Source organism: Kryptolebias marmoratus, linkage group LG24 (assembly GCF_001649575.2).
Source record: "Kryptolebias marmoratus isolate JLee-2015 linkage group LG24, ASM164957v2, whole genome shotgun sequence".
Lineage (NCBI taxonomy): Eukaryota > Metazoa > Chordata > Actinopteri > Cyprinodontiformes > Rivulidae > Kryptolebias > Kryptolebias marmoratus.
The window spans coordinates 11,003,417-11,016,399 of NC_051453.1; the positions used below are offsets into that span (position 1 = coordinate 11,003,417).

The window sequence follows — 12,983 nt, forward strand, 5'->3', positions numbered from 1 at the left end:
ACCATAACTCTGCATAATAATCTAATACTGCAAGGTTAGTAATAACCTCAGTGATAACTAAATCATTTTTTTACACAGTTAAGATATTTTGACAACATTCTCAGTACAATCACATTTGAACTACCAACATGAACAGAGACCATCACTATGAATATTTTAACAGGGCCAATATTTTTAATTCATTTTTGTTTGCCATCTTCCTCCTATTAAGCGTCTGCTTCCGTCTTTGCATTGTAATGTTAGAACTGTAACTCCTGAATGAACCATCATTCAGCCCGTTCTACCTTTGCTATCCTGGAAGAGAGGAAGGAATCCAATACTTACGAATATTAGATTAAAAGCAATTTCCTGACTCAATCTGATTAGGAGAGGACTGACCTTGGGGTGCTTTGGTGTCACATCATTCACTTCATTTACAAGAGCAGGAAGTGCCTTGTTTATTGTTTTGTTTTTTAATATCCTTCTCAATGTATTTCATTAAAACAATATGCAAACTTAGAGAGTTAATTGGTAATAATTTAATATATTACGTTACCAACCTCTGAAATCTGAAATAATTTATTTGAGTATAAAAAATAACAGAGAGTCAGTACTATCTGAATATTAACAATTTATCAATAATGAGTTTATTTTCAGACAACTAATTGCAGAGTTTTTAGAAATGTTTTATTTGAGCTCAGAACTTGCAAAGATTGGAGGTTTCAGAAAAAAACAAATATTTATCTTTAGTGTTTCATCTTAATGCATCTTAAACTTCCCTGTCCTTTGAGAGTTGATAAATGTAACAGTGTCAATGAGAGCCCTGCTGAAACTGTACATGTGTGCTCTGGAGGAGATTTTTGGGAAGCATATGAGGCACATGGCTTGTTTCTGAGCATGCTGTGCAGAATATGCATGAGAGTGGCATTTGTGTGACGTGCGTGTGGGCATGTGTGATTCTCCGACTGTTACTGAGCAGCGTGTCGAACTTACAGATTTTTAAGAGCAGCATGCAAAGAAACAGCTACAGACTGTCTATCATCAGTGAGGACTTGACTTTTGAATTCCCACCCATTCATCTGGCATCAGCACAAACAGACCACAACATCAGAGCTGAATATTTCTGCAGTGTTATAATGATAGATATGTGTATGTGTGTGTCAGCCAACTGAACCTTACTGAAAAAGCCTCCTAAGGCCCTGCAGCAAATAGCATCTAAACATTTGTTTTCTGCTGCAGACATCCTGACCCTTGTTGATCTGACCTGCTCCCTGTCAAAGTAGGATGTGCACACAAACATGAGACAATATACAGAACAGACCTCTTTCATTAGAGGTGAAACTCAGAAAATCCTTGAATGGTAACGCTGTTGTTGTTTTCCTTTCAGCTGCTCCCTTTTTCAGGAGTGAGCAAACTTCGCACAAAAGATTTGGCGACTGTTTTACGCCGGATGCCCTTCTGACTCAACCTGGGCTCAAACCTGCAGCAATGACTACCAAGCTTCAGTGGTTTGGTGGTCATTTTAAGGTCATTTCAACGTTTAACGTTGATTTGCTACTTTGTTTTCACAAGACATTTTGCAACAATTTTAGAATTGCTATGGTTTGGATTTAGTGAGTTAATTAGATTTATTCAGTAGCACTCACTTCAACAGCGCACGCAGCCATTAAGCCTAGTTTTTATGTGCTCAGTTTAAAAGTAATGAAGTGATATTCTATAAGAGTAAGGATGTGTCCTCTCTTTTTAAAAGCCTCTTTTCAGAGAAAATATTCTTTCCAAACAGCACTGGTCTAATTCACACTTGCTTTGCACATTTCGTTGCCTGTTGTACTCTGTCTTTTCTGATGTACTACTAAATAAGTCCAGTGTGTGAAAGATGTACTGACATCTAGCAGCTCAAACTACAAATATAGCCACAAAAAAGGTGAAAGATGCTACTATAGTAACCCCTCCCGGATTACTATGGTAGCATGGCAATGTAACACAAAGGGGCAAGAAGGAAAACTCACAGCACTTATTAACACAAAGTGTCCATTCTAATTAAATGAATTTAAAACTAATTTGACTTTTGTGCAAATTAAAAATATTACAAATATAAATATGAATATTCTATTTGCATTTTGTTCAATAGGTCACCCAGTATCGAGTCAGTCCCCCCGTCGCTATACTCCCCCTGGTTTGATTAATCAGATTCTTTGTTTATCTGTTTCTGGCATTTTTTTATTTTCCTGCCAAATGTAACTAAAGAGTTATATTTGGCAAGAGGGATCAACATGTTTTACCAGAGAGCATTGTAATTCACTGCACCACTGTGGCTCTTAGTTCTTAAATGTTCTAGTTTCTTTGTTGTTGTGTTTGTAACCTGAATGTCTCAGGAACAAAATAAGGCTCAAGTGATTCCAGCCTCTTTCTTTGGTGCCATGGTAACTGCGTTAGAAAAAGTTCAGGACAGCTTTGTACATCAACAAAAAGAGAGGAAAAAATTAAGGCTGCAAATTAGCATTAAAACCAACAAACACTTCTGTTTTTTGATTTGAAAGATCCTAAATCATAGCTGCCATATATTCACTATAAGAAAATGCATCTGAGATTAACAATACAACAATTGAGCTCAATGCACTTATGATTAATTGTAAAAAAAATCCCAACAAGCGATCTTCAATAATCCTCTTACAAATGTCTGCTGTTCATGTTAGGGGAACAATGAGGCTCTCTGCTCAATTGAGCTGCATATTAATAAGGTGATTATGAGACCTAATTATCAGATGGCACTTGTCAAGAAGAAGCCACGCAGTTTGCCTGAGGATAAAATGCAAAACAGATACAAACTGTTGTTTCTGCTGGAAAATGGCTGAGGATCATCTTTCCCATAATGATACAGGTGGTTAGGAGGGCGCTTCCTCAGAGGTCAGCGAAGACGCCATCAGGCAAAAACTTAAAATGTCACGCATACCCAGAACTTAACTCCAAAATTACTTCTTTTTTTAACTAAGATACATCGTGAATATATTAGTCAGATGTTGAGCAGGACATGAAATATGCATAATACCTGAGGTCTGCATGTTGTTGCAGGCATCATGAATCATGAAAGATAAACACTAACAGTCCTGACTGGATGAGTTAATAAAAGAAAGCACAATTAGTGTGACAGAAATGAACTATATGACAAAGTTATATTAAAATTGTATTTTATAAAACACAAATTTATAAACAGGCTAATTTTCTGCTAAACTGAGCTGTTTTGATGCCCTTATTGCTGCCTGTGAGTGACAGGACAGTTTTGAAGTTTCATGAGCAATTCAAGGGAAATTCAACATATTTCTATCCGACACAATTAATAATTCAGCATTTAATAATAAAAAAGAAAAACAGGCAGGCTGTCCTGGCAGAGGGAACAATAGTTGTGAATTATTGATCTCTTTCCTTCCTCTGGTCACTGGATTATAAGATGATGTGTAAAAGAAAGAGGAGAAATAAATCTGGGCCAATAATCTTCAACCCTCTGGAAGAACAATAACCTGAACTCAAATATATTAAAACTAAATAACTAATAGTTCTGTCTGACACCAATGGAAAGTATTTAGAAAATGAGCAGTGGATCTAGATTTAATAACCAAGCAAAGAAAATACATTTTGACAGGCCTGTCTGCTTTTTCTTTTCATTTTTACACATCTTTTATGTGAGTAATTCTAACATTTGGGAATGGAGGTTCCCTACAGATTTAGCTTCCTTTCCTTCAATTACCACCAGAGTCACCCCCTCACCCCCCGTCTGTCTTTCATTTCATTTGTTATTCTCAACCCTTTCACAGTATCCACTGCCTTCCTGCTTTTCAGACCACTCTGTTCATGTACAGAACTGAGATAAAATAATTTATCGTCCGATGCCACAAAAGGAAAATAAAAGCCATCTTTAAAGCTCACCATTTAAACAAAATCATCCACGGTGGCTCGGATCCCCCATAAGGACAGTCTCAATTTCAAGTTTTGAAATCGATCTTGTAATACTGAAGCCTGTAACTATGTTGGTAATTAGTTGAAACTCTATAGAGCATACAGACAGAGAAAAAGAAACTGATTTGATGGTACATAATAACTATACTGTCAGTCTGAACCCGGTTCTCTCCAGAGAAATGACACCGAGAAGTGCTACGATGAAGGACACTGTGTCTTCTGCATTGCCCAACAGTGTTCACCCACTGACAAATATAGCAAAAACTCACCCACATACAGCCATAATGTACCACAAGACAACACAAATATTCAAAAAAACAAGAACAATAAAAAGTCTAAAACTAGAAAGTGAAACACTAAACACTGTTTCTATATAGTTAATGCAAGTTTTTTTTAAATCAAATTAACTTAACCTTATTATATGTTTTTTCAGACTAGCAATTGAGGTTTCTTGGTATTCTCAGTAGATTTACTACAAAAGAGATATGGAGTGGGTGATGTGTAATGACTTAATTGGCTGTTCTCTAATTGCAGAAGTAGGCAAAAATAGAAATGCATCAGCCATATGGCCCTGTTGTCACCTATGGTTCATATCACACCCACTCACCCTGTAGCATGCAGCTTTCAGTGTGTGGGAGAAAATCTGCAAAGAGCAGAGATGGGTAGACATTAAACACAAAAAGGAACGCCAAGGTCACACATCTACTTCTCTCCCTGTTCTGCATTGTTTTCTATCACTCAATCAATCAAATGCATATGTGCTTTGTGAGTGTACACGATACCTAAACCTGCACATTTAATTTCAGCACTTCGAAAAAATTTTGCCAAGCAAAGCAGAATAAAAATAGTTTTTAATGCATCAAGCAAAGGCTGGCTCACAGGTTGGCTGGTATCCAAAGCTTTTGATTAAGCTTCTCGTCACAGATCAATGAAATAACTTGCACAATAACAGAGGTGTCATTATGGTTTAGAAGCCCTGCTAGTGCTTAAAACATCCTGAAACCCAGAGACAGCCAATTTATAATCTGCAGAGACAGATCTCGTTATAATAACAGACCTTCCATGCTTGAGATTGTTGAGATCACTGCTGGTGCTCAAAGTATGTGGTTGCCAGTTGTGCACATGGCAAACAGCCAGATCCAATAATCTAAGCTTTTAGTTTATTTAACCTTTAAAGCACTTTGTTCTTGTTTGGAATAAATGAGGCCTCTTCTAAACATTTTTTTATCACTGTAGGGATTTATTTTAAACTTCCATCTTTTAATGTGTCTTCCTGTAATCCTCATTTAAATTATAGCTTTTCCATAAAGCCAGAACAAATGTGCACACACACAATGAATGTCACTATGTAGAAAAAAACAGGCACAAGTCCTAGAGACTAGGACTCAACATGAGCATTAGAAGCCCTCATAATTACATTTTAGAGGTTTAAGAGGTTAAGTTTGACCTTGACTGCTTTCAGCACCATTAACCCTTCCTTCATCCCTGTTCGTCACCCACCCCCCTTTCAAAACACACCACAACATGATCACAATTTCTCCTAAAGGCACCCCAGTCCCAACCACCTCTGCTCACCCCTATAAAATATCCCAAATCTAAAAATAGGGCCACTCTGTTCTGGAAATATAATATTTGGTATATCGCTTTCTCTAAACAAACACCAATCTCCCCCTTTCCTATTCTTCCTCCTTTCCTCTTCGCCTCAACTTCATTCATGCAAGATCTAATTCATCAATGAATAATGGATAGACAGATAGAAGACTTTCATCTACCAAGGTTCTTTTTCTCTCACCATCGTTCTCTTGCAGGATGGCTGCAGTGCTAATGCAGGGCAGCATGCATTGGAGATGAGCCCAGAGACCTCCCACTCAGTCTGTCTGTCTGCTGGTCAAAGGATCTCTCTTTCAGTTTCTGTTGCATCTTTTTTTTTGTTCATATTGATCATTGACTACTGTGATTAATAAATATTTTTTTCCCCCAAAATCTTTCCTTGTCTTTATTTTTTTTTATATTCAGAGCCATCTTTCTTCATCCCACTCTTAATCCAATTACCTACTACCTTTTTCATCGTTCATTACTTTATATCGATCAGTCCCTGACTGTGGAATAATGATCCTAGATTTGTATTGACCGTCATTCTGCTGCCTCCCTCCCCTCTAATACCTTCAGAAAATTCATCATAGGACCAACGTCTAAATTCCATAGCCTAAGAGACGCAACACAGAAATCTGTCTGCCATGAATCACTAAAAGAGCTTGTGTGCCACCAGATTTGTCTTATGTCTTTAAACTTGATTTTGACCATATTTATTAGGGTTATAAAGATTAAGGACTAAATGAAGACCCAACCCCCACACAAACACAACAATTAGTGCTTGGAAGTGAGCACAAGCAGCAGCTTGTCAAAGAATCCATCAATAATGCAGGTAGGTGGGAGACCCTGACTGCCATACCACTATCCTGCTAAACCCCCTCTGCCCATCTACCTGTCTGTGTGTCCATCTGTCCTCCTTCCAACCCATTGTTTCTGTCCCAGACTGTCTGACCTCCTGTGATTCAGACAGGATCTGCCTGCCTGTATCACCATGTATCTGATGTGCACATATCCTCCAGCTGCTGTGTGTAGAACAACTGTGCAAATATGTATTCATTTATTTATCATCTGTAGAGATACAAAAACAACCTTTATCTTTTTAGGTATTCATGCACTAACTTAACAGTTTTTTTTACCTATGTACATAGTTACTAAAGTCCTCTCTTTCATCCTCTAATCCCAGCCTGACTTAATAACCTGAACCTATCTGCTGAATCACTCTTAATTTTTTTGTCTCTGTTATTTTTACCTCACACCTTTGCAGTGCTGTATTAATTATTTTGTGTTTTAAAAAATGAGTCAACAAGAAGCGATTCACATAAAAACTTGGAACAAAGGTAACCCACGATTCAAAAGGTATAAGCACAATTTTGAAAACAAAAAATAGTCAAAAACAAAAGAAACAATGCATTGCAGTCTCTGTAAACCTGCCTGAACAATAAACCTAAACTATTCCGAGGCTAGAAAACGACATAAATTAGAATGTAATTTCCCACATGGAGCGAGGGAAGACTCCAACAGAGAACAAGAACAGTAATAACAGCTGGCGTTCTAACATACACGCAGGAAGAATAACAATCAGCTCTGGATTACGCGGCCAAGCAGCTTTTCAACTAATCATCATGGTTGTGACAACAGCAGACAAAATGGCGGACGGGTGAGCGAGCAAGCAGCTTCAACAATAACTAAAAACAGAACAGAACAAGTTTTAGCAAAAATGTGTAGCTGAAATAATAATAACTGTGACTTATGTTGCTGCTTTGATTGACTATTTATGTTCACTGAATTAAAACAGAAACATTTTAAATAGAAAGTTGGCATTAGGTGACAGAAGTTCTGAATCAGGGTTTGTGGGTTAAATAAAGTCCTTCTCGAAACTTTTCTTTGGAGACTCCAATTTCCTCCCACAGTCCACAAACATGCATGTTAAATTAATTGATGATTTTGAGAGTGAGCGTGAACGATTATCTGTCTCTCTGTGATGACCTGACCAGGATGGAGCCCTCCTCTCCTCTAGCTGGGATCAACTCCACCCTAAACAGACTAAAGTGGGTAAAGCTTGAATAAATGTAGCTGAAAGAGATGAGGGCAGATCTGAGAGCATTTATCACTTATCAGAATTAAGATCTTGTTTTTTAATCCGTTGTCAAAGCATTAACAAGCCCAATGAGGAGAGACAATATTATTCATGGGAGTTTAAAAACAAAAGCTCTACGAGCAGCGTGAAGGAGAGCAGGAGGCTTTGAAGGCTTTAATGCAGTGGTGTCCAATCCTGGTTCTGGAGGGCTGCTATCCTGCATGTTTTAGGTGTTTCCCTCTTTGACACACCTGACTTGAATGACTCAGTGATTAACAGGCATCTGGAGAACTTGAAGACGTGCTGAAGAGCAGAGAAATAACTAAAACCTGCAGGATAGTGGCCCTCCAGGACCAGGATTGAACACCACTGCTTTAATGGCACAGGTGTTCAGGATGAAGCAATGAATAACTGCCTTTTAGTCTGCCTTGTTTTAAATTAATGAAAGATTTCCTTCATTTATACTTCTATCTGTCTGTATGAGGAGGTATTTTTTATGTTATTTACTGTTTGTATGTTAAATTTCCACATTTTACAAATGAGTACTTGCATATAAACATGTCCCCTTTACCTAAAATAAAATGTTTCAAACTCACAAAACAAACTCCAAATAAGCTCACTTTAATCTGGTTTAAAATGCTTATCAATAATGACAAGTGAATCGATTCATTCTGAGAGAAAGAACTTGCATTGACTGAAACAAGATAAAAGATTTTGCTGCATTTAAATAATTATTTATCTGGTTGCATGAGACATAAAAATGTTAGTTTAAGGTACTGCAGAAGCTGACAGTCAGAGGCAGGGACAGTATTGACCATAAAGTAAAAAACTGCTGAGAAAGGAAGTTCACAGACTGTAGTGTAATAAAAGGATAAATCCAGTCACTGTAGGTGGTTTATCTGTGTTGTGAGTCAGACTTTATCTGTTCATGATTAAAAAGGCCTCAGCTCACTTTCAGTGCCATCACTGCCTGCATCCCACAGCTAACCACCTCAGTGATGCACTGATAACATCAAACATTACAGACTGACTGCGGTAGTAGCAGAAGAAGGGACTATAAGAATAAAAACATGACAACTTGAAGGATTTTAAAAATGCTTTACAACAAATCTGGCCACATACAGCTGAACATCGCTGAAGATAGTACAACAGCCATTAACGATCACAGATTCCTATTCCAGCTGTGTGTTTATTATCATTGTACTTACATCTCTGTAATAATCAGCAGGCTAATTGAATTTAATTGTGGCATAACTCATCCTAATGGATAGAATAGGGGGGACTAACTGTTCACTGTTATTTTCTGCTCACACTTTACAGCAAACAAACAGGCAGGTTTAGATTAAGGTTATGTATTAAACAATGAAGTGAAGAAGAAGAAGAAAAAGAAAGGACAAAGGGTCAACAGCTCTCTGAGCTGGAGGTGCTGTTTGGACAAAATCAATTCAAACAAAAGCTCAACAGAAACATCATCTCAGAGCACAACAAGTAAGCATATACATACAAATCCACCATTCAAATCTCATATTTTATTATCTGTCTCATTAGTATTGTGTGACAATAATACAGTTTGAAGTGCTGCCAGGTAAATTTCAGTCTGTCTACTACACAGCTCACATCTTCATCAGGTGCAGCAGGGTGTAAGGAAACGTAGTGGGTGAGCGAGTCGTTATAATTCAGTAAACTGTCTCCCTCAGGCAAAAGACACGGCTTCTGAATACCAATATGTTGCTTTTTTTATAAAGACACAGACTCAAGTAAAAACACAGAGAGGAAGGAAAGAGGGGAGCACACCTTCCAGTCAAACTTATCATTAGTTTTTCCACACATTATAAAAATTATGTGCAATAATTGGTAACTCTTTCTCATCAGACACTATCTACTGCAATCAATAGCTTTCCATTACATCCCCCTCCATCATGATGGCAAAAGTGGTAGAAATGAATAAAGCAGTTGGTCAGCCAGTACCTTAAGACTTTTGTCATGTCTCGTATGTCTGTTTAACTTAATGTACATATGTGTAATATCAGGCGCTTCATTTTTTAATTAGACTAATCCCCATTTTATTGTTCACCTTGAGACAACTCTATTTAATTTTATTAAAGTAAATAGTATCTAAAGTGTAATAAACTGAACAGAATCCTGGGTATTACTGTCCAAAGTCCAATTCTGCAAATATGACTGTAAAATAAGTAAGTCTACAAAAAACAAAGAGAAAAACTACAAATTCATTTTAATTTTTTCAATATCACTTGGCTCTGGTTTAAAACTAATTAGATTAGACAGATTGAGTATTGCAGAAATGAAGAGAAAGTGCTGCAGTAAGCTTGTGTTTTATAACACCCACTGATCTTATTTCTGTTATGAACAGAGAACAAACCCAACCACAAGAGACTGTGCTTCTCAATAATGCCATTTCCTTGCTGCTGCAGAGTCCAGCCTTTCAATTTCCTCTGACAATATTTAAACAAAGGTCCAATGAATCAAGACATCTCTAACCAAACACAAGCTGTAAGGTAGCACATGTAAATACATTTAAACTTCATTTTGTTTTATTTTAAGGATAAAAGTTACTTCTTATTCTTCTACATTAACCTGGCTTCTTTAGTCACTTTGTCGAGGATTCAGACTTTAAAACAAGTTAGAAAATGAATTATGAAAGATATGAAATACACAAATGCTAAACTAAATGACCCAAGAGAATGGATGAAGTCAGCTCTGTTAGAATAAACACAGCTTCACATTGCATCACAAAAATCTGATCACTTAGATGACACATTTACTGCTTGCACAGAAAACTGATTCATTACTTACTGCACAAACTTTACAGAACATGTCACTGTTGAAACTTGTTTCTATGCTAAATGCATGGTGTTAAACAGACAAATCAATCTGAATAAACAGGGACTATTTATAGTGTCAGATGAATGACATTCTATGATTTTCTCCTGATTGATTGATGATGGCTCCTTTCATAAGACGTGGTCCCCTATCTCACAACAAGCTGACAGAGACAGAGCAGTGACCTATGAGTACAGCTTACACATGAGGCAGGAAATAATTCATCATCCACACTGAGCTTACCCAGAATGCTCCCCAGCACTTAAAGATACTACTCAAAGCAAAGACACAGCTCATATGGTATTCAAAAATAGTATGCATGTTTCATAGAAGAATTAAATACATCATTTAAAGAAGAGCAGTCATGCAAACAGACACACAAGCTTTCGTGTAAAAAAAAAAAAAAAAACATGTACATGTATGAATAATGTTTCATTTAGTATTTCACACAAGTTCTATAAGTCTCTTTTTACATCAAAACAACTCAGTAAATGTATAAACCAGATTTTAATGTTTAAGACTGACTTGGATACAAGCTTTCACAAAAAAAGGCAAATCTGTCATCTGCACATGCTCGGTGAGGGTGTGTTACAGCTTTATCGCTCATGGAAAGAGATCACATCATACTCCCATCGATCTGAAGTCCAGTCAGCTGGAACTGAGCCCCGGGAGCTGCAGCTCTATGAGGGCATGTTGAACCGCACTGAAAAATCTGTCATTGTGTTGGCATTTGTCTGGACAACAGCACAGATGTTGACTTTTTCAAAAACAGATAAGCGAGCACTGTAGAAGTCATTTTGCACCCTCACAGTATGTAGGTCAAGTCCTTCTTTTTCCTGCTGTATCTGGACACACATTGACAGCTACACACAGTGTAGCACGTCACAGCTTCATAAATTATATCTAAACTGTGCAAGCAGAGAAAGTCTTTTACCTTCACAAAGTGTTAGCTAATAAAAATGGATTGAATTGTTTCCCAAACTACACATTACTTGCAGTTTAAAGCTCAAGAGTAATTATAGCCTGTGGCCTTTCTTATCTTTACTCTCTTAGCAACACTCAGCAAAGCTGCCACTGAATTACAGTTCTGTTCAGCCAAGCTGGACAGAACTAAGCCGCTCTAAAAAAAAAAATCTAGGATGTTGTTTTTGATATTCATAGAAATCACTGCATCGAGGCAGCTCTAATGAAAACTGTTTGTTACCACATTTAGAAAACAAGAAACTTCAATAAAAAAAAAAACCTGTTCAGTAAACTCATAAAACTGCAACTCAGTACTTTCCTAACTTCTTGTGTATCGCCTGTTGCTTCAAACCAGTTAGCTGAAGTAGTAAAGTACAGAGTAATAATATAATAATTGGCTTTGGTCTTGTTGAGTCAGAAACCCTGGAGAGAGTGGCAACAAGTTAGCATTAATTTCAATCTATTTTTAACTAATGAAGGGTTGTTATTCTGGGGATGCCCAAACAGGGGGCTGCAGAGTACATGAGACCGTGTGTGTGTGTGTGTGTCTGGGATTTGTTAATTCAAACAGTGAGTCTTCTTACCTTCCATAGACGGAGCTTGGTCCTGGGCAGCGTACAGCATATCCTTGAAGGCCTGGTGATGACATGAAAATAAAGAATTACATCCCTCAAAATGCTGTCAAATAAAACACAAAAGGGCTGTTTAAATCAAAACCTCACATTTGTTTGATTTCTTTGGTTCTTAAGTTATGTTTTGCAAATACAACCGGTTATACAAATTAAAACCTGTGTTACACCTATTATCTGAAAGTAAACTAAACACTTGCACAGCATTTAGTTAAATCACATTAATAATCACACTACCATAAATGAAATGATTTTTATTTTTTTACACATTGACTTGAGCTTTAAAATTGTTAAAGCTTTTATAAGTTTTACACATTTTTATAAGAAAACTTAAAACTCAAAGAGGGTTTAAAAAAGCTCACATTCTGCAACAATAAAGTCTGAACCACACACCAAACTTTCATGTTGTTTTTTTGTACAAAATTAAAGACATATTTTGTTCACAACATTTAAAAATACTTTTTAACATCAAAAACAAGATCACATTGTCACTAAACTGTACATGGACTTGTTTTGTTTTTGTCCAGGGTCCTGTAGCACCTGCTTCTTTACAAACATGACAGTGACTGAGCGCTGTGGGAAATCCAATGAGTGGGTGGAGGTCACTGAAAAATAAAGTGCATTAGAAGCAGCCTGTTGATAAGTGGTACTAAGTTTCACTGTAAATTACATGCACAATGAGAGTCCAGCACTAGAGCCTACTCCAGGAGGGAATCATTTTGTTATGTAGCACTGAGCTGCCAAGAACAATGGAGCTGTCTAAAGACTGGCTAATAACTACAAGTCAGCAGCCAACACAGCCAAAAAAAAAAAAAGGGTGACAGTAAATTGTGATTTTGGATGTAAAGTGGGGGATGGGGAGAAGGACAATGCCAGATGAGATAAGAAAGATGAGCAGTTTGGCTCTTTAGGAGACTGATTCAGACCTGCAGACTTGGCAGTAATTA

At 37.1% G+C, this 12,983-nt stretch overlaps 1 protein-coding gene across 2 annotated transcripts in view; it reads right to left on the minus strand.

Annotated features, from left to right (window-relative positions):
* The window catches only part of xpr1a (xenotropic and polytropic retrovirus receptor 1a), a 61,270-nt gene that overhangs the window by 42,053 nt on the left and 6,234 nt on the right, over positions 1-12,983 (minus strand). Inside the window, exons 3-4 of one of the 2 annotated variants that reach the window (XM_025003901.1) lie at positions 11,992-12,043; positions 4,541-4,576 (exon numbers count right to left, since the gene is read on the minus strand). In XM_025003901.1, the coding sequence (XP_024859669.1) occupies positions 4,541-4,576; positions 11,992-12,043 (88 nt within the window). The remainder of the gene's footprint in view (positions 1-4,540; positions 4,577-11,991; positions 12,044-12,983) is intronic. The other variant, XM_025003902.2, reaches the window with a different exon arrangement.